The 27,551-nt window shown below is 34.4% G+C and overlaps 1 protein-coding gene across 1 annotated transcript in view; it reads left to right on the top strand.

Moving 5' to 3' along the window:
- The window catches only part of SI (sucrase-isomaltase), a 101,974-nt gene that overhangs the window by 32,549 nt on the left and 41,874 nt on the right, over nucleotides 1-27,551 (top strand). The window contains exons 18-26 of the mRNA XM_081572977.1: nucleotides 759-843; nucleotides 1,723-1,779; nucleotides 2,519-2,643; nucleotides 4,439-4,527; nucleotides 7,572-7,621; nucleotides 8,592-8,762; nucleotides 13,637-13,792; nucleotides 23,597-23,803; nucleotides 27,088-27,242. Of these exons, the coding sequence (XP_081429103.1) occupies nucleotides 759-843; nucleotides 1,723-1,779; nucleotides 2,519-2,643; nucleotides 4,439-4,527; nucleotides 7,572-7,621; nucleotides 8,592-8,762; nucleotides 13,637-13,792; nucleotides 23,597-23,803; nucleotides 27,088-27,242 (1,095 nt within the window). The remainder of the gene's footprint in view (nucleotides 1-758; nucleotides 844-1,722; nucleotides 1,780-2,518; nucleotides 2,644-4,438; nucleotides 4,528-7,571; nucleotides 7,622-8,591; nucleotides 8,763-13,636; nucleotides 13,793-23,596; nucleotides 23,804-27,087; nucleotides 27,243-27,551) is intronic.

Genomic DNA, 27,551 nt, shown 5'->3' with positions numbered 1-27,551 from the left:
CAATCTAGAAATGTGATAATTGTATAGAACTTAAAAGGAGAGAAATATGTAGGATATATTAGAGTAAGTATATCAGTAAGTAATATTAAAACATGTATTAAATATCATTTAATATTATTTATTAAATAAAATATTAAATATCATTAAATAAATAAGCAAATATTAAAACATAATCATGTATATTGTGAAAATTATCTAAATATAAATCACATATAGTATAGTTATAAAACAATGAATTGTGCTTGTCTTTGTATTTCTTGACCAAAACAAGGTCATTCCTCAAGAAATGACTAAAGATCCCTTCAAGTCCAAGTCAAAATGGAAGTTTATAAGGAAAAAGTATAAAAAGGATGAAAGTAGAATATGAAGGATTTCTGATAGTTCATGAACCTATTTTATAGGAAAAAAATGAATTAAGCAGAATAGTTGTTTATTATAGTTTTTTTTAATTTTTATAGTTGTTTATTTATCATATATGATAGACTTTTTTTTTGAGTTCAAAATGAAGTAATTTCCTCTCTCCCATGTTTCTTCACTTTCTCCTTTCCTTTTTATGTTTCTTTTTCTTGAGTGTCAGGTGTACCATAAGGATGCATTAGTAACTATAGATTCAAAATTACATATCAAGTCAATTTGACATATCAAGCAAAATTAAAGACAATGATTATAACCAGGGAAAAACTTAAAAGATAATGAAATGAAGTATTTGGATTAACATTTTTTTATTTTTATATTGTAAACATTGTCATTGTTCTTAGGTTTTATGAGGATACTAATAGCTGGATTGAGGATACTCAGTTCTTATGGGGCCCCTCATTACTTATCACCCCTGTCTTGAAACAGGTAGGATACAATTTTAATAAATTTTTAAGGGAATTTTGTGTAATCAGATCCTCACTAAATTACAAAACATCTGGGTAATAAGTGTTACTCACTACACTGCTTCAAGCTAATAAGTGTTTAATTAAATTCTAAAACATAGAAGAAATTTTGAAAAGTTATAAGTAGATTTATGCTTTTCAAGTATATAATACATACTGGGGAAAGAAATTGGGTAAAATTCTTATTCTTCCACAAAAGAAAGCTTTATTTATGAAACATATCAAATCTTATAATAGTAACAAATAACTGTCATTCATGTAGTCATAGACATTGGAATTTTGCTATACTGTTAATGAAGGAGAACTTGAAAACCAATGGATCATATGAAAATGTTGAAAAAACAGTGGAATGAAATATTTGGATTTTGCCTGTTACTTAAAAATTGGTATGTCATGGAAATATATAGAAATGAATGTGTTCGCATTCACACTTACCATGCAGATGATAATGATACAAATATATGCATCCATTTTTTTAGTTGCCACTTAAATTTATTTCGTCTTTGCTTTTGGAATATTTTATATTATGAAATTATCTAAAACTATTAAAATAGCCTTTTGTTATATATAGAAAATATTGTAGTGTAACATAGGAAGTTTTTCACTTCACTATGAAAATCTGACAACATTTGATGTGACTCTTCTGTTACATATTGAAGTAAAAAATATATATCTACATATAAATTGTTGTTGTTTAGTTGCTAAGTTGTGTCTGACTCTTTGCAACCCCATGGAATCTATAGCCCACCAGGCTTCTCTGTCCATGGGATTTTCCAAGTGAGAATATTGGAATGGGTTGCCATTTCCTTCTCCACATATAAATTATCTTGCTTTATTTTAGGGAGCAGAAATAGTGAGTGCATACATCCCTGATGCTACTTGGTATGACTTTGAAACTGTAAGTAAACCTAATATAATAATAGATCAAAAGTATATATTGTCCAACATCTATAGATGGGAACTGAACAGCATTTCTGTTATTATTCTAAAATGTAACAATTTCAGATTTTAATAATGCATAAAAGTCTGTACAGGTATACATTTTCTTACATGTGAGCAGGTATATGTTCTGTTGCACATGATTAATATGAAGTATATTATTTAGTGTAAAGAGTTATCCATCTCAAATTGTAGAAATAAAAGGTCAAGAGTAACTTTAAGAAGAATTGGTAAATTATTTTAATACTTTTCCTATTTACATATTCTTCCAGAAAAATTATGTATTTTAAAGGGAAGTATTTTGCAGTGGACTTATATTTGTTAGGCAGACCCTTTATTTTTTATAAGAAACAATGTTTTCTTTTTTTTGATCCTTTCAAGAGACCTGGTTAACTTTAACCAAAAACAAAGAATAAAAATAGTACTAATTAAGAATATTGTTAATTATTGTAGAAAGGAAATGGATTTCTCTATGTTTATTTTTTTTGTAAAACTAAATTTATTTTTAGCCAAATTTCTTCAGTAAACTAAAGAAGTTTCTTTAAAAGTTAGAAAACAACATGTTACTATTCACTAAAATGACATGAATGGCTCATAATAAGAATTATTTCTCTGTGTAAATTCTATGTGTAATTCTTGTGAAATGGGCTTAAAGTCTTTGCAATAATGAAAAGATCTTTTTATTTTCCAAATATTAGGGTGTAAAAAGGCCATGGAGAAAACAACGTGTTGATATGCAGCTTCCAGCAGACAAAATAGGATTACATCTTAGAGGTGGTTACATTATCCCCTTTCAACAACCTGCTGTAACTACAACAACAAGGTAAAATTAAAAGGCATTAACTGAAATCTGAACTATAATTTAATATATAATGTTTCACGTATTTATTAAAAATCAATAATTGATGTTTAGCTTTTTAACCAGAAGTTATTTAATGCAAGGGATTCTTCCATACAACTATCATAGTTATAAAAGAGGAATCATATTATGTATTAATACATTACAACAAACTTCTTGATTAAAAAAAGAGCATAATTAGATTAGAACTTTATCTACTGTGTCAAAACTGTACTGACTTATTTCTGTAAAGAATATATATAAGTAAAGTTAATTGATGATTATTACTAAATGATGAAATATTAAATGTTATATATTTGATTAAAGTGTCAGTTGTTACCTGTTTGGATTTTCAGTACATAAATGTCAAAATGATTGTTTTTCAGCTAAAATATTTTAAGTCAATAAATGAGGTAGATATTTCTGTATAGGTAAAGAATGAGATAGAAATTAAGTTGTTCAGTAAGAATAAATTTTAGAATTACTTAGAAAAAGGAAGAAACTTGAAATTTCTGGTACTTCATCTTGCAAAATTCATTCTGGGTATATGGACAGAATGTGTCATATTGCATCTACACATTTCCCCATGTTCTACACCACCTCAACAGATAGTCACTCTATGTTCCTTACCCTGCTGTATTTTCTTCAGAGCATTAAGAATATACGGAATTATATTTTTACTCGTTCTTATATATATTATGTCTATTCTCCTCAACTATATACTCCATGAAATCAGGGACCCAACTTTTCACCGTTTTAGTTCACATACCGATAGTGTCACCCTATTATGGAATGAAAGTGAAAGAAAGGGAAAGTAAAAGTCACTCAGTCATGTCCGACTCTTTGTGACTCCATGGACTATACAATCCATGGAATTCTCTAGGCCAGAATACTGGAGTGGGTAGCCTTGGGGGATCTTCCTGACCCAGGAATCGAACCCGGCTCTCCTGCCTTGCAGGTGGATTCTTTACCAACTGAGCTATCAGGGAAGCCCTATTATGGGATAAGCTCCTGGTTTTCCCTAGGTATTTGTTGAAGAAACAAATTCATGAGTGAATGAATTAAACTAGTCAGTCATGTAATTAGGTTTGTTTCCTAGAATTATTTTCATATTGTCAATGTTTCATGATTATGTTCTCAAAATCATTAGTTATACTCTAGAGATGTATCAAATGAGAGAAACATACACTCTGATGGGTGCATGCTGGAAAGAATATATTTTGTGTAGAGCAGTTAACTGGACTATATAGCCTCATTTTAAGTTTAGAAACCAATAGTAACATAAAACTAAAAAAAATTAATCACATTTCATTTCACATAGTATAATTAGCTTCATTTGTATGATTATTAGATATTCTACTAGGCATTTAAAAGTTTATTTTATAGTTTTTTTCATCATTTTGTAACCTTGATGCATTGCAATTCAGGGTTAATATGTTTGTGGCAAATGCATGTTGAATATGGTATTTCATAAGATATATTTAATTTTGTTATTTGAATTGAAATATTATTTTACTGTTTCAATTTTGATGGTGGGGTCTTAGCCTCCAAGAAATTCCATACTATATTTATTGTATTTATTTCTTTCATTTATTTTCCAAGTATATAAATTATTTTTCTCATTGATAAATTATTAATAAATATAGACATGAATTTTATTAATATCAATGTTCTTGTGCAGAAATCCTACAAATCCTTATGTTGAAATGGATTTATTTATAGGGTATTTCACTATTATAAATTTATTTTAATCATACATACACCCAAACTTATTTAACAGCCGAAAGAACCCTCTAGGACTTATAGTTGCATTAAATGATAATAACACAGCAAAAGGAGACTTTTTCTGGGATGATGGAGAAACTAAAGGTAAGTTTCAAAGTGATATGCTTTTAAATGTTTATTTTGATGATGGGAAGTTTTGCTTTTATTATGAAATTACATTCAGTTAAAAATGTCACAAGTTTTCATTTTTAATTTGTTTTTCTATCTATCTTAAGAGTTTAGGTAACTTTATGGAATTTAGCATTGTTATTTAAATTAGGTATATTTAATTACAACATTTAGTTTTCTCTTTTGGTTTATTGTAAAAACCTTTGACAAGTGTAGATACCTTTATTTACTAGATTATTGAATAAAAATTAAAATAGTTAATAAGTTCACAGATGTATAAATTGCATCCTATTTTCAACTATCTTAGATGATTATAGTGGTTAAAACTAAAATTTTATTACTGTAAAAGAAAACCAACATTAAAGTTTACTCAATTAATGTAGGAAGGAGGGAAAAATTGGTAATTTGGGATTAACAGATACACAATAGTATATATAAATTATATAAACAACAAGGACCTACTATATAGCACAGGGAACTATATTCAGTATCTTTTAATGAACTGGAATGGAAAAGAATCCAAAAAAGAAATATACATATATATATATATGTATATATATATATATATGTATATATGTTTAACTGAATCACTTTACCTGAAGTGTTGTAAATCAGCTATACTTAAATAAAAATATTTAGTTCATGTCAAATTATTTGAGATAAGGATTTTACCATATAAATGTCATCATTTATTTCAATTATTAAATATCTTCTATTCAATCAGCCCAAAAGTTGAGAATTCAGTACACCAAGGGAATAAAAATAGAACCATGTTTTCTAATATTAAGTTATACTATAGAAAATTAATCTGTTTGGATTTACTTAGTCAATTACAACCACTCTCATAAATTTAAGGTATTTTAATCTCATTTTTTAATAGAGGGCTCTTAGATATTTGTTTTATATATGTGTGTATAAAAATTATAGTTTACCTTCTATTATAGCTCACTACTTCTCAGATGTTTTATAGTATATGGCCCGCCTGGGTGCTCAGTCGTGTCCAACCCTTTTGCAACCCCATGGACTCTAGCCCATCAGGGTCCTCTGTCCATTGGATTTTTGAGGCAAGAATACTGAGTTGCCATTTCCTCCTCCAAGGGATCTTCCCAACCCAGGGATCAAACCTGCATCTCTTGTGTCTCCTGCATTAGCAGGCAGATTCTTTACCACTGAGCCACCTGGGAAGCTCATTATAGTATATGAAGCATCCAATATCTCTAACTTAACTCCAAGAAATAGTCTATGTATTGGTGTGTTCTCTTACAATTTGAAAAATATGAAATCTTTGAAAAAGTTCTGTTCTTTTTGAAGTCTTATCTGCCTGTGTATATGTAAATTACCACAGTTTATCTGCTCCACTAAATGCATTGTCTTCCACTTGTCAGTTGATGGTAACTTCATCTCTATAAGATGCCAACAGGTTTACAGTTCACTCTTACCTAGGAATCTCTTTTGGTTCCATCTTGATCTAGATATCTTATCAACTCCACCATTATCATCATCACTACTTTTCATTCTAATTACTGAGATAGCTCCCTAACTGGTCTTTAGGTTGATGGCTCTTGTCAGCCCCCTCTTTTAATACTCTCTTTACAACCAGCAGACAGAGTAAGCCCTTTAGAAAATGATTCATATTATCTCTTTCTGCTTACCTCTCTGCTTAAAACCCTCTAACAATTCACCATTATATTCAGGAGCCACAGTCTTTACCAACATCCAGAGCACTCACCATGTCCTGTAGATTTTACACACACACACATGCACTCTCACACAAATTGTTCCTTACTGCTCTTCATTTTCCATTCTACTTTAGCACACCAGACTTTTCTTTCTTACTCAAATATGTTAGAGTCTAAGCATACTAAGGTAAACTCTGACTTGAGTATAGATTCCAAACATTTATTACATAGAAATTCAGTAACAGTGGATTTCAGCAGAAACATTAATAAACTGTTTGTAATCATCAGGTAAAGAATGTTGTTGAGATAATACCTCTATTGGTAGCACATGAGACTTGATTTTAAGGTTATTCTTATATCTCAAATTATTTGTTTCCAAGTTCATTACATTTTTTCTACTAGCAAAAATTTACCTACGGCTGATTCATGTTGAGATTTGACAGAAAACAGCAAAATTCTGTAAAGCAATTATCCTTCAATAAAAAATAAATTAATTATAATTTACTTCATATAGGATGGTTAAAAATATGGAGTTATGATTTAATCAGTCATCTAATATGATGACTATATACTTAAGTGTGTTGAAAAGTTAAAATCAGAATTTTCTGAATAATCAGTCAAATACACAAAACAGCAAAATAACCTTAAATTCAGATTCTAATTTTAATTTTATTCCCTAGGATTAAAATTTTAAGTAAATTAATGTTACTCAAAGTAGTCTATATAAATCTTAGGATTCCCTTTATATTTTCCACTCTATTTTCTCCCAAATATTTTAGTTATAATCTATAGTTTTCTGTTAAAGAAACATGTTGATAAAAATGCTATGTTTCATATATGATGCAGAAAATAATTATTCTTTTCCATTTTTCTCATTAAAGTGTACTTGAATCTATACTATGTCTCCACATTCAGTCCTTCTTCAGATAATGAAAAAAAAATTGAAAGATGCAAAACAATATTGTGGTGTCCCACGTCTTCTCAAGATAAACTGCCTGTTACACAGTTTACTAGAGAGAGATAAAATATCATTCAAAATAACAGTTATAATTATATATATTTTACTTTAAGTTTGCATTTTCTGAATTTCTAGAACTGTTTTAGCAGTCTGAAAAATCCAACTGGGCAAAGATGCATTCATTACCTTTACTTCCTGGGAAAATAAACTACCAAAGTTATTTTATTTAAAGATAATTAAGAAGTTTAATGAAAATAATTTATTTAATTTGCTTAATAAATAATACTTATTTTAAAAAATTTTCCTGTCTTGTCTAACTGTAATAATAAAATGAGAATTTGACATTAATTTTGATCTAATAACTTATTTTTCCCCCATTACAGATACCATCCAAAAGGGCAACTACATTTTATATACATTTTCAGTTTCTAATGTAAGCATTCTCCTTGGACACATTAGTTAGATATAACAGCTTGCTAATGTCTAGATTGTGCCTTTTCTTGGAAAGATGTTGCATTTCTCTCCAAAGATCAATGGAAAGAAATGAAATAAATTGTTTAATTTAAATTATTAAATTGTATATGAATCACCTTAAATTTTTATGGTTCAATATAATTGTATATTTCAATATAATAGATGAGTTTCTGATGATGAAGTTTATACGCAAAATCATCAGACTTCTTGTAAGCACTATATCTTGTTTAAGCAGATCCTAGGAAAATAATCTCGGCATATTTGACATTGTTTTAATATACCAATCACAGCAGTGACTGTTATGGATTTGGGGTGAAAATGAAAACGCTTTGCACAGGTTAAATTTTGAATAATTAGTATCAATGCTTCTTGTAGATGTTAGATTTCTTCATATATTTTTTTTTGTTAAAGCTAAGTTGTTCTTCACCAACATTAGGGCTAGAATGAGAATGGATATACATGATTTGCATCTTGCATAATTTATCTCTGAAAATAATTTTATGGCATGTATACAAAAAAATTTTAAAGAGTCACTAATAAGTATATTTATATAGGGTACTTGAGTGTGAAGAGCCATTGAAAATGAAGGGATAGATGATTAGTTATTTTCTTATTATAAGTATATAATTAAATACTAAATTATTAATGATATCAGTGTAAATGAATTCTAAATTATGTGAGATTCAAAATATTTTCTTAGAATTTTATCCAATTCTTACACCCTTTGGTCCAGAGTTTTTCACTTAGCAATTTTCATAAAACATATGTGTTGGTTAATTGTCTTTATTTAGTAAATAGACTCTAATTTATATATATTTAGAACTATAAGATTTAATCAGTTTGTTATAAATACACTTGTATTGTTATTTCTGATTTGTATCCAGTGACCTTCTACTTGATATGTAATACATATATATATATATTTTCAGAACAAGCTAGATATCACATGTATGCATTCATCATACCCAGAAGGAACTGCTTTAGCATTTGAGACTATAAAAGTCCTTGGGTTGATAGACACTGTTACAGAAGTTTCAGTGATAGAAGATAATCAACCACTGAGAGCTCACTACAATTTCAGTTATGATGCTTCCAACCAGGTAAATACAATCTCTTAAAATATTTTAGTGTCATATTCTGTTATATTTAACATATAATCATTCAAGCTCTTGGTGATTTTTTTTATTCATTACATTTCTAATTTTATTTTCCTTTTGCTGGCAATATTCCATTTTAGGTCATTTGAATTCATACTACTCCCTCTCTATTTAATTTAATCTTGGATATCACTTATCTCTGCCTTCCTAATATTTTTTTATTCCATTTTTCTAATTTACCTACTGCATACAATAAAAAATGTAAATGTTTTAACTTCTCATTTAAGACTCCTTAACTTACTGACTGAATTCGTTTCTTCAGTTTTCCCCAGTTCTCCTTTCATGAGCTCTCTTTGTCCTCAACATATTGTATCAATATTCTTTTTCAAATTTTTGTTAACACTCTTCCCTTCTAGTGGTCCCTTTCTTATCCTCATTCTTTCCTCCTTTGACAAATGTACTAGAGAGGGTAACGAAGTAGCAGAACTAGGTTCAAATTCTAGCCCTGCAGTTTGTTCATTTAAACACAATAGATTAATATCTCAGCTTCCTCATATGTAAAATGAAATATTTAATCATAATGTCGCTTAACTATGTCAGACAAAATAATTTAAAACATAGAAGTGATTTTTATTGGCATTTACTTTCCTACCATTTCTATAATCCTAAATATTAGTAATGTTAGCATAAATTCTAAATTAAGATATAGAACATGATTTTGGAGTGTTTTTGTCTAGCTCCTAAGCCCTCTAGCCCAGAGTTTTCCATGTAGGAATTTCCATAAAATATGTATTGGTTGAATGTTTTTTTATTTAGTAAATGTACTATAAAATATATATTCCTGTGACTATAAGAACTCATCAATATACATTAAACAATGCAGGCTTATTGAGAATTTTATGAGTCTAGTAAAGATTATAAGGGGGCACAGTACAAAATCATTTTATTATATGGTATTTACAATTTCAGTTCATATTTATTTCTAGCTTTATGCTAATGTAGAGATTTATGAGGGCTTGGTGACTCAGCAGTAAAGAATACTCCTGCCAGTGCAGGGGACAAGGGTTTGATTCTTGGGTTGGGACATTTCCCTGCAGAAGGTAATGGTAACCCATTCTAGTATTCTTGCTGGGAAATCCCATGGATAGAGGAGCCTGGCAGGCTATAGCCCATGGAGTCACAAAAGAGTTGGACATGATTTATCAATTAAACAACAACAAAGATTTACAAAGACACTTGGAGGTACATCCTTCTAATTCTTCTGAGCTTGGACTAATATTACTTGACTTTTTATTTCTAAATTAGAGCTGCTGCTGCTGCTAAGTCGCTTCAGTTTTGTCCGACTCTGTGCGATCCCATAGACGGCAGCCCACCAGGCTCTGCTGTCCCTGGGATTCTCCAGGCAAGAACACTGGAGTAGGTTGCCATTTCCTTCTCCAATGCATGAAAATGAAAAGTGAAAGTGAAGTCTCTCAGTCGTGTCTGACTCTTCACGACCCCATGGACTGCAGGGTACCAGACTCCTCCATCCATGGGATTCTCCAGACAAGAGTACTGGAGTGGGTTGCCATTGCCTTCTCTAAAATTAGAGCTATGAAGGATAAAAAAATAACCTATACAGATGAAATTGGGGTAAATTTTGTCACTGTCATAAACGATAACCAAACAAAAAATTGAAATATTGCAACAATGAAAATACATTCATGGGATTCTCAATGCAAGAATGCTGAAATGATTTGCCATTCCCTTCTCCAGTGCACCATATTTTGTCAGAACATCTTAGAGGAGGCAGTGATCAAAACCATACCCAATAAAAAGAAATTCAAAAGGCAAAATGGTTGTCTGAGGAGGTCTTACAAATAGCTGAAAAGAGAAGTGAAAGGCAAAGGAGAAAAGCATTTCATGCAAAGATGGGCACAATAAAGGACAGAAACGGTATGGAGCTAACAGAAGGAGAAGAGATTAAGAAGAGGTGGCAAGAATACACAGAAGAACAATATAAAAAAGATCTTAATGACCTAGATAAGCACAATGGTATGTTCATCCATCTGGAGCCAAACATCCTGGAGTAAGAAGTCAAATGGGCCTTAGGAAGCATCACTAGGAACAAAGCTAGTGGAGATGATGAAATTCCAGTTGAGCTATTTCAGATCTTAAGAGATGATGAAATTCCAGTTGAGCTATTTCAGATCTTAAAAGATAATGCTGTGAAAGTGCTGCATTCAATATGCCAGAAAATTTGGGAAACTCAGCAATGGCCACAAGACTGGAAAAGGTCAGTTTTCATTCCAATCTGGAAGAAGGGTAATGGCAAAGAATGTTCAAACTACAATCCTCCCTGCTACACTTCAACAGTACATAACCAGAGAATTACCAGATGTATAGACTGGATTTAGAAAAAGCAGAGGAATCAGAGATCAAATTGCTAACATCTGTTGGATTAAGGAAAAAGCAAGAGAATTCTAGAAAAACATCTACTTTTATTCATTCAATACAGAAAAGCCTTTGTGTGGATGACAAGCCGTGGAAAATTCTTAAAGAGATGGGAATATCAGACCACCTTACCTGCCTCCTGAGAAATCTGTATGCAGGTCAAGAGGCAGCTGTTAGAAGCAAACTCGAACAACAGATTGATTCAAAATTGGGAAAGAAGTGCATCAAGGTTGTATATTGTCACCCTGCTTATTTAACTTATATGCAGAGTACATCATGTGAAATGCCAAGTTGAATGAATCACAAGCTGGAATCAAGACTGAAAGAAGAAATATCAATAAACTAAGATATGCAGATGACACCATCCTTATGGCAGAAAGTGAAGAACTAAAGAGCCTACTGATGAAGATGAGAAAGGAGAGTCAAAAAGTTTGCAAAAACTCAACATTCAAAAAACTAAGATCATGGCATCTGGTCCCATCACCTCAAGGCATATAGATGGAGAAACAATGGAAACAGTGACAGACTTTATTTTCTGGGTTCCAAAATCATGTGGACAGTGACTACAGCCATGAAATTAAAAAATGCTTGCTCCTTGGAAGAAAAGCTATGACAAAGCTAGACAGCGTATTAAGAAGCAGAGATGTTACTTTGCCAACAAAAGTCTATGTAGTCAAAGCTTTTATTTTTCCAGTAGTCATGTACGGATGTGTGAGTTGGACAATAAAGAAAACTGAATGTTGAAGAATTGATGATTTTGAACTGTGGTATTGGAAAAGACTCTTGAGAATCCCTTGGACTGCAAGGAGATCCAACCAGTCAATCCTAAAGGAAATCAACCCTAAATATTCATTGGAAAGACTGGTGCTGAAGCTGAACTTCCAATACTTTGGCTACCTGATGTGAAGAGCTGACTCATTGGAAAAGATCTTTTGCAGGGAAAGATAAAAGGCAGGAGGAGAAGGGGACAGCAAAGAATGAGATAGTTGGATGGCATTACAGACTCAAAGGACATGAGTGTGAGCAAGCTCCAGGAGATGGTGAAAGACAGGGAAGTCTAGTCCATGGGGTCGCTAAGAGTTGGACATGAGTGAGTGACTAAACAGCAACAACAACAACAATGAAAATAATAGTATATGGAATATACATATGTATACTCCATGTTTATGGAATATATAGTATACACTCCAATACACTATTTTATATATATATATATATATACACACACACATATATATGTGTGTATATATATATACGCATTACAATATACTATTATTTTTGTATACACGTATACATTATGTATACATATGCATATATTGTGTGCGCTTGGTTGCTCAGTTGTGTCCAACTCTTTGTGACCAAATGGACTGCAGCCCACCAGGCTCCTCTGTCCATGGGGATTCTCCAGGCAAGAATGCTGGAATGGGTTGCCATGCCCTCCTCCAGGGGATCTTCCCAACTGAGGGATCAACTCCAGGTTTCCTGCATTGCAGGTGAATTCTTTACTGACTGAGTCACTAGGGAAGCCCATACATATATTGTGTATATGCATATATGTGTGTGTATGCCTCCTAAGTCACTTCAGTCATGTCCAACTCTTTGAGACCCTATAGGCTGTAAACCTCCAGGCTCCTCTCTCCATGGGATTCTCCAGGCAAGAATACTGGAGTGGGTTTCTTTTTCCTCCTCCAGGGAATCTTCCCTACCCAGGGGTCGAAACCACATCTCTTATGTCTCCTGAATTGGCAGGCAGATTCTTTATCAGAAGCACACCTGGAAAGCTCATATGTATATATATAAGTTTGTATATATATATATCTGTGTGTGTATACACTTCAATACACTATTATATATATATGTATATGTATATATAAAACACTATCCTCTCATTTTTTTCTTTTTGTGTATTGCCATATTATTTCCTAACTTGTACCTCAAATATTGTTAGCAGTAAATTTGACTTGGGCAGCCTCCAAATCAACCACAGTGTCAATTGTGTCTTCATAGAAGAAATTAATATTTCTTTCATACCTGATATTACAAGCCTTGTGCCCCAAGCATTGCATGTGTTTTAAACTTCACATATTATTTATTTGTTAATCTCATTTTACAGAGGGAGGAAATTGAAGCTAAAGCAAGATAAATATTTCCTCATACTCATGAGCATTTATTGGCAGAACTGAGAATTATACTCGTCTGGATTTAAAGATGTTTTTCACATCAGTATTCTGTAATTTCTCATAGTTTTCCTGTCTTAAGGTTCTAGCTTTTCCAGTGGCATGACATGTTTTCTCCTATCTATTCTTTTCTTTTAGTATTGCATTAAAATTATTAAGATTTGGTTTGAAGAATTGCTGATGGGTTGCTGCATTTTATAAATGTTAACTATTTTTGAATTATCCAGTGTTCAGAAATACTCTTTACTGTTTTCCTTGTCTTCAAAGATTCTACAAATTTACAATCTGACATTTACCCTTGGAGGAAACTTTACTGTTCAATGGGATCAAACTTTCTTGGAAGTTGAAAAGTTTACTTGTTATACAGATTCAGTCACTGCAACTAAAGAACACTGTGAAGAACGTGGCTGTTTATGGCAAACGGTAATAAGATTTTTAATTATTCATGAATGGATTTCACATAAGCATTTCAATGTAAACTGTACATATTAGAATTTTAATTCTACAGCATATAATCTAAATTCATCTAGAGAAGCATTTGGAATTTAAAATTGAATTTCTAATAGGTAATTTATCTTAATTAATTCTCCAAAGACATGATTTAGTACATGCTATGCTAAATGTATGTGTAAATTGCTCTCCAGGTACTTTAGAAATAGTGTAACTTTATTTAATAAAATAGAACTCTATTTGTTGCAATCTGTTAGATGTTGGTTGTGACTGACTAGCCTAGTTCAGTAAGGTATTTTGCCAGTAGGGAGTAGTCTTTCAAAAGCATTGTCTCAAGTTATCAAAACTTCTGAAATCGATCGATGGGTTGTGACTGGGTTGTCACCACTAAGAGGTGACAATTTCTGCCAATAATTCTGGTCAAACTTTCAAGAACAATGATGGCCATTGGTATCAGAAGTTTTTACAGAAGGGTATATGAGAAGAGTACCCTCATGTGCTTATTTTATTTTATAAATTCTGAGCTTTTGGTTACATAATTGGGCTTTGTCAGAAAAAGAAAAACACATTTATTTCATGTTCAGTTCAGTCGCTCAGTCGTGTCCGACTCTTTGGGACCCCATGAAGGGCAGCATGCCAGGCCTCCCTGTCCATCACCAACTCTCAGAGTTTACCCAAACTCACATCCATTGAATCGTTGTTGTCATCGAACCATCTCATCCTCTGTCATCCCCTTCTCCTGCCTTCAATCTTTCCCCAAACCAGGGTCTTTTCACATGAGTCAGCTCTTCACATCAGATGGCCAAAATATTGGAGTTTCAGCTTCAACATCAGTCCTTCCAATGAACACCCAGGACTGATTTCCTTTAGAATGGACTGGTTGGATCTCCTTGCAGTCCAAGAGACTCTCAAGAGTCTTCTCCAACACCACGGTTCAAAAACATCAATTCTTCGGTGCTCAGCTTTCTTTATAGTCCAACTCTCACATCCATACATGACTACTGAAAAAACCATAGCCTTGACTAGACGGACCTTTGTTGGCAAAGCAATGTCTCTGCTTTTTAATATGCTGTCTAGGTTAGTCATAACTTTCCTTCCAAGGAGTAAATATCTTTTAATTTCATGGCTGCAATCATCATCTGCAGTGATTTTGGAGCCCCCAAAAATAATGTCTGACACTGTTTCCTCATCTATTTGCCATGAAGTGATGGGACCGGATGCCATGATCTTAGTTTTCTGAATGTTGAGCTTTAAGCCAACGTTTTCACTCTCCTCTTTCACATTCATCAAGAGGCCCCTTAGTTCTTCTTCACTTTCTGCCATAAGAGTGGTGTCGTGTGCATATATGAGTTTATTGATATTTCTCCCGGAAATCTTGATTTCAGCTTGCGCTTCATCCAGCCCAGCATTTTTCATGATGTACTCTGCATATAAGTTAAATAGGCAGGGTGACGATATATAGCCTTGACGTACTCCTTTTCCTATTTGGAACCAGTCTGTTGTTCCATGTCCAGTTCTAACTGTTGCTTCTTGACCTGCATACAGGTTTCTCAAGAGGCAGGTCAGGTGGTCTGGTATTCTCATCTCTTTCAGAATTCTCCACAGTTTATTGCCATCCACACAGTCAAAGGCTTAACATAGTCAATAAAGCAGAAATAGATGTTTTTTTCTGGAACTCTCTTGCTTTTTCGATGATGCAGCGAATGTTGGCAATTTGATCTCTGGTTCCTCTGCCTTTTCTAAATTCAGCTTGAAAATCTGGAAGTTCACGTTTCACGTATTGCTTAAGCCTGGATTTGAGAATTTTGAGCATTACTTTACTAGTGTGTGAGATGAGTGCAATTGTGCGGTAGTTTGAGCATTCTTTGGCATTGTCTTTTTTTGGGATTGGAATGAAAACTGACCTTTTCCAGTCCCGTGGCCACTGCTGAGTTTTCCAAATTTCATGTTACCAACAAATTAAATGCATGTCTTATTACACTGAGACAAGTCTAGACACATCTGCCAGCAACTTCCCAGAAGTGTCTGATTATATGAGGAATACATAGAATACCTGCCCCAAGAGAAATGGCCCTCATTCCTCTTCATTGCTTGGTAAAATAGCATAATCTTTACCATTAGGAAAGTTTATGAAAGAACCGAATAAAACAAGTGAGAAGGAGAAATGATTCTGAAATCAATAAAAACAAATAGTGAAGTTTCATTACAGATGCCTACAGTATCTTCTTTTTAAATTGCAACTCTTCATTCAGATCCAGACCCAACCTCCATTGAGTTCAGTGCATGGTCACTTCTGTTATCAAAATGAATCTAAAAGATGGTACTAATATTCCAATAACTTCTAATAAGAAAGTGTGAAAAATTTTCTCTTCCCATTACTATTACTCTTCATATTCAACATCTTATAGATTTTTAAGTCAAATAAGTAGAGCTTTAATATTAGTGGTTTATTAAATATAATTTAGAAAATTAAAGTTTCTTTAGACCATACTGTTTATTCATTGATTCATTTAACAAATACTTGAGAGCTACTATGTTCCAGGCACTGTTCTAGGAGAACAAAATAAACGAAACTCTCTTCTCTGTTAGAGATTATATTTCAGTGTGGGAAAACAAATAGGTAACTTAAAAGTTGTTTTAGGGACTTTCTGGTGGTCCAGTGGTTAAGACATTGCCTTCCAGTGCAGGGGCTGTGGGTTCAATTCGTCTTCAGGGAGTTAAGATCCCACATGCCCTGTGGCCAAAAAACCAAGCATAAAACAGAAATAATATTGTAACAAATTCAATAGACTTTAAAAATAGTCCACATCAAAAATATTTTAAAAACTTAAAAGATAAAAATTGTGTTTTATGTTAGATAATTATTACAGAGAACAAAAAGCAAAAAAGGAGGATGTGGGATGCCAGTGGTAACTATAATTAGTGTGCACAAAAGGTTTCTTTGAGAAGGTGGCATTTGTTAATAGAGATGAAGGAAAAAAGGAAAGAATAATATTCCAGAAAGAAAATAAATTAGCCTGAATTGAACCTGAAGTAAAAATGTACCTGGTAGAGTCTACAAACAGCAAGGAGGCCATCATGTCTGAAACAGAATGAGTGAAAGGAAGAACAGCAGGAGATAAAATTACAGACATATGAAAACAGATAATACAGATCAATTACTCAGACCACTTTTAGGAGTAAAATTTATAGTCTGAGATAGAATTCTACTGGAGAGTTTTGAACAGACAAATAAGTAGATTAAATTTCCATCTTAATGGAATTATAATGGTTTCTGTGTTGAGAACAGACTGTGAGAAGTTTAAGACAGGGAGACCAGGAAAGAGGTTACTGCAGTAAACAAAGTAAAATATTGGTAGACTGAGCTAAAGTGGTAACAGTAGAATTAGTAATAAGTGTTTGACTTTGTGGGGAGCTTCCCAGGTGTCTTATTGGTAAAGAATCTGTCTGCCAGTGCAAGAGACCCAGGAGACTCAGGTTCAATCCCTGAGTCAGGAAGATCCCCTGGAGGAGGAAATGGCAGCCCACTCCAGTATTCTGGCCTAGTAAATCCCATGGAAATAGGAACCTGGTAGGCTACAGTCCATGGGGTCACAAAGAGTCAGACACAACTTAGTGACTAAACACACACACACGATTGACTTTTGTCCATATTTTTAATATAAAGCTAGAAAGTGTTGTTCTTTGATTGGATATGGAATTTGATAGAAGAGAAGAGTAAAAATGACTTCAAGTTTTTGGCTTAAACAGCTGAGAAAAAGAAAGTGTTTAGTAACACACTGTCAAAACTATGGGGAAACAAATAAGGAGGGGAAGAGTTATGTTTTGGACAAATTAAAATTGAGAAGCTCAATACAAATCAAAGTGAAGTTTTCCAATTGTGAGATATAAACTAATGAATACACAAAAGACCTATACAAAAGAGATCTTCATAACCTAGAAAACCATGATGCTGTGATCACTCACCTAGAGCCAGACATCTTGGAATATGAAGTCAAATGGGCTTTAGGAAGTATCACTACGAACAAAGCTAGTGGAGGTGATGGAATTCCAGTTGAGCTATTTCAAATCCTAAAAGATGATGCTGTTAAAGTGCTGCACCCAATATGATAGCTAATCTGGAAAATTCAGCATCAATTTGCCAACATCCTTTGGATCATAGAAAAAGTAAGAGAGTTCCAGAAAAAAACATCAACTTCTGCTATATTGACTATGCTAAAGCCTTTGACTGTGTGGATCACAACAAACTGTGGAAAATACTTCAAGAGATGGGAGTACCAGACCACCTTATCTGCCGCCTGAGAAATCTGTATGCAGGTCAAGAAGCAACAGTTAGAACAAGGCATGGAACAAAAGACTGGTTCCAAACTGGGAAAGGAGTACATCAAGGCTGTATATTGTCACCCTGCTCATTTAACTTATATGCAGAATACATCATGTGAAGTGCTAGGCTGGATGAAACACAAGCTGGAATCAAGATTGCTGGGAGAAATAACAATAACCTCAGATATGTAGATGACACCATCCTTATGGCAGAAAGCGAAGAGGAACTAAAGAGCTTCTTGATGAAAGTGAAAGAGGAGAGTGAAAATGCTGGCTTAAAACTCAACATTAAAAAAACGAAGATCGTGACATCCGGTCCCATCAATTCATAGCAAATAGGTTGGGAAACAGTGGAAACCATGGCAGACTTTACTTTCTTGAGCTCCAAAATCACTGCAGATGATGACTGCAGCCATGAAATTAAAAGACGCTTCCTCCTTGAAAGAAAAGCTATGACCAACCTAGACAGCATATTAAAAAGCCAAGACATTTCTTTGCTGACAAAGGTCCATCTAGTCAAGGCTATGGTTTTCCAGTAGTCATGTATGGATACGAGATTTGGACTGTAAAGAAAGCTTAGCAGTAAAGAATTGATGCTGTTGAACTGTAGTGTTGGAGAAGACTCTTGAAAGTCCCTTGGACTGCAAGGAGATCCATCCAGTCCATCCTAAAGGAAATTAGTCCTAAATATTCATTGGAAGGACTAATGCTGAAATTGAAGCTCCAATACTTTGGTTACCTGATGTGAAGAACTGACTAATTGAAAAAGACCCTGATTTTTGGAAAGATTGAAGGCAGGAGGAGAAGGGCATGGCATAAGATGAGATGATTGGATGGCATCACCAACTCGATGGACATGAGTTTGAAGTTGGTGACGGACAGAGAAGCCTGGGGTGCTGCAGTCCATGGGGTTGCAAAAGTTGGACATGACTGAGTGACTGAACTGAACTGAAACTAATGAAACTGAAAATTTTACATCATTGGTAAGATATAAAATGTAGAGTCAATATATATATATATATATATATAGTGTTTAAATTATGTGATACAATGACATCATCAAAGGAAGGCACTTGAAAAGGGGAAAGTTCAAAAACTAAACCTCTGAATCACCCAACTCTTTGACTCCGGGAAATGATAAGGAATCAATAAAGAGACTGAAAATAAATTGTAAATGAATTAGATTGAAAACAATCTAATTGTTGTTCTTGTCAGCCAAGCCAACAAGGCATTTCAAGACAGAGAAAATTACCAAGTGCAAATCATGCTTATAAATTAGTAAGATAAGAGCTGGAAAGTGGCATGGATTTGGCATCATGGAAATCTTTGGTAACGATTACAAGAGAAATACTGATAGAGTTCTGGGAGTAAAAGCCTCATCAGAGTGAGAATGAGATTCCATTAACACTGAAGTCACAACTTAGATACATAGGATATGGTGAGCTTTTTATATTTACCCATAAGGAAAGCATAAAAAATAGAGCAGTAATTGGAGAAATTAACAAGGTGACAGTTTCTTTAAGATGTGTGTATGCTAAGTCACCTCAGTCATATCTGACTCTTTGCAACCCCATGGACTGTAACCTGTTCCTCAGTCCATGGGATTCTCCAGGCAAAAATACTGGAATAGGTTGCCATTTCCTTCTTCAAGAGATCTTCCCAACCCAGGGATCGAACCTGCATCTCTTGAGTTTCCTGCACTGGCAGATGCAATGTTTACAACTAGTGCTACCGGATGGGAAAAATCAAATCAGTTTATGCCATTGGGAATAACCTGTAATGAGTGGAATATTAGTGATACAGGACAGAAAGTTGAGAATTGCAGGAGAAATGTCTTTGCTGGCAAAGAGGCATGGGACTGGGTGCACAAATGAAATGGTTCTCCTTATACAAAAGCACAGGCAGAACATATTTTGTAACAGGCAGTAAAGAGGTGGTCGGGTAGTTTCCTGTTTCATTCTGATATTTCTTCTGATTGTTTTCCTTTTCATATTGAAATAATAAGGAAAATCATTAGGAGATGATGAGAATAGAGAGGATTTTTCATGAAGACAAAAGGAAAATGCTATCCAGGGCAGTGTGATAGTGAATGAACTAGGCAAATATAGAATGATTGTGTCTTTTGGACCCACTCTAACTTTCATGATTATGTAAAGGGAGAGCAATCTGCATGATTGTGAGCATTTTTCAAGCCACATTCAGCCACACAACTGTAGGCACTTAGATTTAGAAAGAAAGTGAACATTTTAGTCACTCTGTTGTGCCAGGCTCCTCTGTCCCTGAAATTCTCCAAGCAAGAATAATGGGGTGGGTAGTTATTCCCTTCTCCAGGGGATCCTCCTGACCCAGGGATCTTCTCAGTTCAATTCAGTTCAGTCACTCACTTGTGTCCAACTCTATGCCATCCCATGGACTGCAGCACGCCAGACTTCCCTGTCCATCACCAACTCCTGGAGCTTAGTCAAACTCATGTCCAACGAGTCAGTGATGCCATCCAACCATCTCATCCTCTGTTGTTCCCTTCTCCTCCAGCCTTCAATATTTCCCTACATCACAGTCTTTTCCAATTAGTCACTTCTTTGCATCAAGTGACCAAAGTATTGGAGTTTCAGCTTCAGTATCAGTTCTTTCAATGAATATTTAGGACTGATTTCCCTTAGGATGGACTGGTTGGATCTCCTTGCAGTCCAAAGGACTCTCAAACACCACAGTTCAATAGCATCAATTCTTCAGCGCTCAGTTTTCTTTATAATCCAATTCTCACATCCATACATGACTACTGGAAAAACCATAGCCTTGACTAGATGGACCTTTGTTGGCAAAGTAATGTCTCTGCTAGGTTGGTCATAGCTTTTCTTCCAAGGAGCAAGCGTCTTTTAATTTCATGGCTGCAAGTCAACATCTACAGTGATTTTGGAATCCAATAAAATAAAATCTGCCACTGTATCCACGGATTCCCCATCTATTTGCCATGAATTGATGGGACCAGATGTCATGATCTTAGTTTTTTGAATGTTGAGCTTTAAACCAGCTTTTTCACTCCCCTCTTTCACATTCATCAAGAAGTGTTTTAGTTCTTCTTCACCTTCTGCCATAAAGGTGGTGTCATCTGCATATCTGAGGTTACTGATATCTGAGGTTTCTCATCTTCATTCTAGCTGGTGCTTCATCCAGCCCAGCATTTCGCATGATATACTCTGCATATAGGTTAAATAAGCAGGGAGACAATATACAGCCTTGATGTACTCCTTTCCTGATTTGCAACCAGTCATGTCTTGTTCTAACTGTTGCTTCTTGACCTGCATACCGATTTCTCAGGCAACAGGTCAGGTGGTCTGGTATTCCCATCTCTTCAAGTATTTTCCACAGTTTGTTGTAATCTACACAGTCCAAGGCTTTGGCATAGTCAATAAAGCAGATGTAGATGTTTTTCTGGAACTCTGGTGCTCTTTTGATGATCCAACAGATGTTGGCAATTTGATCTCTGTTTTCTCCTAAATTGTGAGCATTTCTGAGTCTGGTCTTTTATAATTGAAGATTACTGGCAAGGTTTGTGGTAGAATGTCCCTCAGTTTTGGTCTAGTTAATGGTTTCTGAGGATGGTGGCTCAGACGGAAAAGGGTCTGCCTACAGTGCCGAATACCTGAGTTCAATCCCTGGGTTGGGAAGATACCCCTGGAGAGGGAATGGCTACCGACTCCAGGATTCTTGCCTAGAGAATTCCACATAGAGAGGAACCTGGCTTGCTGTAGTCCATGAGGCCTCAAAGAATAGGACATGACTGAGAGATTTTAGACAGTAGGTTTTTCACCCAGTATTGTTTTATCAACTGAGTATAAGAAAGCTAGCAAGGGACATAGAGATTCAGATTATATGGAAAGGGGTGATTTAGATGGCATTCTGCAGTTTCCATAAATTAAACAGTAAGTTTATTTTCATCCTAACTACAAAAAACAGCAATGCTGATAAACCATCAAGAAAGATAAAGTGAAAGCATATAGTATGATTAAGGGGAAGGGATTCTGGGCAGAAAGATAGCTATGAGGGAGATATATACATATTTTGCTGTTTCCTAAAATCAGTCATTTCCTATTTCCATTGGCACTCAATTCCATGCCTTTGGAATGAGTACCGAAGTATCTATATCAGTTAAGGATTTCTTGAAGCCGAAAGTGTCAGAGACCTAGAATCTGATTTGGTTAAACAAGACAGAATTTATTTTTTAATTACAGAAAAAAAAAAAAATCCCAGGTCTAATAGTCTAGAATTTCAATGTGTCAGTGTCCCCTATTTATAATTTGTTTTTCATCCTCAATTTTTACTATGCCATTGTACATGATTTTCCAGTTTCCCTGGTGGCTTAGAGGGTAAAGAATCTACCTGCAATGTTGGAGACCTGGGTTTAATCCCTGGGTTGGGAAAATCCCCTGGAAGAGGGCATGGCAACTCACTCCAATATTTTTGCCTGGAAAATTCCCATGGACAGAGGAGCCTGGCAGGCTAAAGTCTATGGATCGCATAGAGTTGGACACAACTGAGCAACTAAACACACACACCACATGTATGCATTTTAGGCCTGGAAGGTGGAAGAGCAAAGGATACCCTTATTTAATCATCTTATATCCTTTCTTTTAAGGAGATTTGGGACATCATGTACAACTTCCTTAAAAAGGACTGAGAAATACACATGGGCATATTGCTCTCCCAACAATATATTAATTTAATAAATAAGAAAGATGGGAAAATGGATTATGGTAAAGCAACTAGCCATCAGCATCATAGTGTTTCTTTGTTTTTCAGAGGTGTTAGCTTCCACCCCTATACAAACTAGTTAGCTCTGATCTTTGGCCACATTTCCTATTTCAAATACTGGGCAGGATGTAATTAACCAACAGAAAGACCAGTCACAAAGTAAGGAATAATGCAATTTGATTATAAGTAAAAGAAAAGAACTTTAAAATGCATCCCATTTTAAAGGGTTTTGTAGAGTCATTTTACACACAAAAGGTAGTAATCAATATAAAGTGTAAAAACAAGCTTGCAATCAAAATTCCTGAGTAATATACATAATTATTTACAGAGACAACACAATCATTCTGTATTCTGAATTGAAAAACTATGACATTTGATTTTCCTTCTCTACTAGTCTATCTTTAGAGTCAAAATATAAATATTCTAAACATTTTAGTACATAGTGTGTCATGTGGCCTGATAGATATTTTGTGTTATGACTGCACTTTCATTTTAGTATTAAATAATTTATAAATTATTTAATGTATTTTATTACACTAAATAATATAAAATTTTGATTAATATTTAATGCAAATTATTTACAGATTTTTAATGTAAAATTTTTGTAAATCATACGTGTGGTTAACATGTCTACTCTGGTTTTTTTTAGCTAAATATTACAATTCTTACAATTTCTGAAATGAACATGTATTGTGTTTTTAGGCTCATTTAGGATCCAAAGCACCTGAGTGTTACTTTCCTAAAGAACACAACTCTTATTTAGTCCACACAACTGAGTACTCATCAGTGGGTATAACAGCTGACCTCCAGCTGAATACTGCAAATCCTCGAATAAAGCTACCTTCTGATTCCATCTCATCTCTTCGTGTGGAGGTGAAATATCACAAAGATGATATGTTGCAGTTTAAGGTATGTTTATTATAAACTATCACAATGCATGATTCATCTCTCAAGAAAATTTTTAAATAGACTAAGTGCTTGGGTTTTTCAAGTAATATTAAGGATTATTAATTGGATTGATGATCTTTTGATTCTATAAAGCTTTTTCTGTCTTCCTACACAGCCCATAGCTAGATGCATAATAAGTAAAACTTTCTGGGGAAACAGTGGAAACAGTGTCAGACTTTATTTTTGGGGGCTAATTAAATATATAGGGGTGATTTTTAATTATTTAAATTCTTGATAAATTGATAAATCATTTAGTTGGACTCTGTTGGCTGTCCCATTCAAGTAAACAAAATAGGACAAAACAAACACAATAAGATCCTTATTGTTTCCATTCTTTTTAAACACTGATCTGAAGTTTATGGGCAATACAGTAAGAAATACAAAAGAGTTAATTTATTTCAAAAGTTATCAGTTCAGTTCAGTCGCTCAGTCGTGGCCGACTCTTTGCGACCCCATGAATTGCAGCACACCAGGCCTCTCTGTCCATCACCAACTCCCAGAGTCTACCCAAACCCATGTCCATCGAGTCAGTGATGCCATCCAACCATCTCATCCTCTGTCATCCCCTTCTCCTCCTGCCCCCAAACCTAACCAGCATTAGGATCTTTTCCAATGAGTCAATTCTTCGCATGAGGTGTCCAAAATATTGGAGTTTCAGCTTCAACATCAGTCCTTCCAATGAACACCCAGGATTGATCTCCTTTAGGATGGATTGATTGGATCTCCTTGCAGTCCAAGGGACTCTCAAGAGCCTTCTCCAACACCACAGTTCAAAAGCATCAATTCTGTGGCGCTCAGCTTTCTTCACCGTCCAACTCTCACATCCATACATGACCACTGGAAAAACCATAGCCTTGACTAGATGGACATTTGTTGGCAAAGTAATGTCTCTGCTTTTAGATATGCTAGCTAGGTTGGCCATAACCTTCCTTCCAAGGAGTAAGCGTCTTTTAATTTCATGGCTGCAGTCACCATCAGTAGTGATTTTGGAGCCCCAAAAAATAAAGTCTGACACTGTTTCCACTGTTTCCCCGTCTATTTGCCATGAAGTGATGGGACCAGATGCCATGATCTTAGTTTTCTGAATGTTGAGCTTTAAGCCAACTTTTTCACTCTCCTCTTTCACTTTCATCAAGAGGCTCTTTAGTTCTTCTTCACTTTCTGCCCTAAGGGTGTTGTCATCTGCATATCTGAGGTTATTGATATTTCTCCCGGCAATCTTGATTCCAGCTTGTGTTTCTTCCAGCCCAGCGTTTCTCATGATGTACTCTGCATATAAGTTAAATAAGCAGGATGACAATATACAGCCTTGACGTACTCCTTTTCCTATTTGGAACCAGTCTTTTGTTCCATGTCCGGTTCTAACTGTTGCTTCCTGACCTGCATACAGGTTTCTCAAGAGACAGGTCAGATGGTCTGGTATTCCCGTCTCTTTTAGAATTTTCCACACTTTATTGTGATCCACACAGTCAAAGGCTTTGGCATAGTCAATAAAGCAGAAATAGATGTTTTTCTGGAATTCTCTTGCTTTTTCGATGATCCAGTGGATATTGGCAATTTGATCTCTGGTTCCTCTGCCTTTTCTAAAACCAGCTTGAACATCTGGAAGTTCACAGTTCACATATTGCTGAAGCCTGGCTTGGAGAATTTTAAGCATTACTTTACTAGCATGTGAGATGAGTGCAATTGTGTGGTAGTTTGAACATTCTTTGGCATTGCCTTTCTTTGGGATTGGAACGAAAACTGACCTTTTCCAGTCCTGTGGCCACTGCTGAGTTTTCCAAATTTGCTGGCATATCGAGTGCAGCACTTTCACAGCATCATCTTTGAGGATTTGAAATAGCTCAACTGGAATTCCATCACCTCCACTAGCTTTGTTTGTAGTGATGCTTTCTAAGGCCCACTTGACTTCACATTCCAGGATGTCTGGCTCTAAGTGAGTGATCACACCTTCGTGATTATCTGGGTCGTGAAGATCTTTTTTGTACAGTTCTTCTGTGTATTCTTGCCACCTCTTCTTAATATCTTCTGCTTCTGTTAGGTCCATACCATTTCTGTCCTTTATCGAGCCTATCGATAGTTATACTTAGCAGTTATTTTTTACTTAAGACATCTGAAGAACTCCATTAAGAAAACTATTAGAAATGGTACTGACTCACATATGACAAATGGAAAGCAATTTCAACCCATACATATGTAGACATTTAACAGAAGAAATACAATCTGGAATAAAATACTAAAATACTTAGCACCCTTTTAAAATGAAAGAAGACAAATACAAAAAAATGAGAAAATTAAGTGTTTATCCTCATCAGCAAGGAAATAAATGGCAATCTGAGAAAAAAAAAATGTTGTTTTGTTTAACATAGTATTAGAGTATATATTTTAATGAGAATGTTCATTAATACACTAATTCTGGAAAATAGTTTACCAATAGATATCAAGGATCTACAAATTGTAATATATTCTGACCTAACATTATCACTTGTACAGAATGTACTAAGTAAAGATGTGAATGAAGGTAAATTAGCATTAATATTCATTGTAAAATCATACATAAGGCAAAAATATTGAGGCAATGTGTCTAACCATGAGTGGTAAATAATTTTGTGTATCCATATAAGTGAATATCTAGCTCTGAAAGTTCTCTTCTTTAAGAGTTCTTACTGTATGGAAAAATGAGTTACAAAACATTAAAACTGGTAAAATACATTACATAATTTAATTCATTACATATCTATATATGTTTATGGAATTTGAAATAGATATATCGGCCATGGATACAAAATTAAGAATTAAGTAAATAAGAATTTAAATGTTTTGTTTGAAGCATTATTTAAATTATTTAATGATATGTACCTAAATATGTTGGGCTTCCCTGATAGCTCAGCTGGTAAAGAATCCGGCCTGCCATGTAGGAGACAATAGCTTGATTCCTGGGTCATGAAGTTCCCCTGGAGACAGGATAGGCTTCCCACTCCAGTATTCTTGGGCTTCCCTGGTGGCTCAGATGGTAAACAATCTGCTTACAATGTGGGAGACCTGGGTTCTTGAGTTGGAAAGATCATGGCAACCCACTCCGGTATTCTTGCCTGGAGAATCCCCATGGACAGAGGAGCCTAGCAGGCTACAGTCTATGGGGTTACAAAGAATCAGACACAACTGAGGGACTAAGCACAGCACAGCACCTAATATGTCACCATTAAGAACTAAACATATCTCTTTTCATTATTTCTCTATAATAGATTTATGATGCTCAAAATAAGAGATATGAAGTTCCAGTACCATTAAACATTCCAACTACACCAACAAGTACTTATGAAACTAGACTTTATGATGTTGAAATCAAGGAAAATCCTTTTGGCATTCAGATTCGAAGAAGAAGCACAAGAAGAGTTATGTAAGTGATTGAATTACTTGATATGAAGGGTATTTTCATTTTAGCTTAAGAGGCAAAGTTGGATGATTATTTTCACAGCCTTCACTGTGCTACTGTGTCTCCACATCAAAAGTGGTTTTAAAGGTATTAAATAATTGGCTTATTTTAACATTCAAAAACTAAAGTTAGTGAGCCATTAACAATTAGTCTAAGATTTTATTGACACTTTGGATGTGATAAATTTTATTATTAAATATCACACTCATTCTTCTGTTCAAGCTGAGAGCAAAAATACTCATGTTGAAAAGCCGGATGAGTGTTGTCAAAATA

The sequence above is a fragment of the Giraffa tippelskirchi genome, chromosome 2, assembly GCF_054371585.1.
Source record: "Giraffa tippelskirchi isolate mGirTip1 chromosome 2, T2T-mGirTip1v1.2.pri, whole genome shotgun sequence".
NCBI lineage: Eukaryota > Metazoa > Chordata > Mammalia > Artiodactyla > Giraffidae > Giraffa > Giraffa tippelskirchi.
Note: the sequence above shows the minus strand (reverse complement) of the source record. Positions and strands in the feature narration are given on the sequence as shown.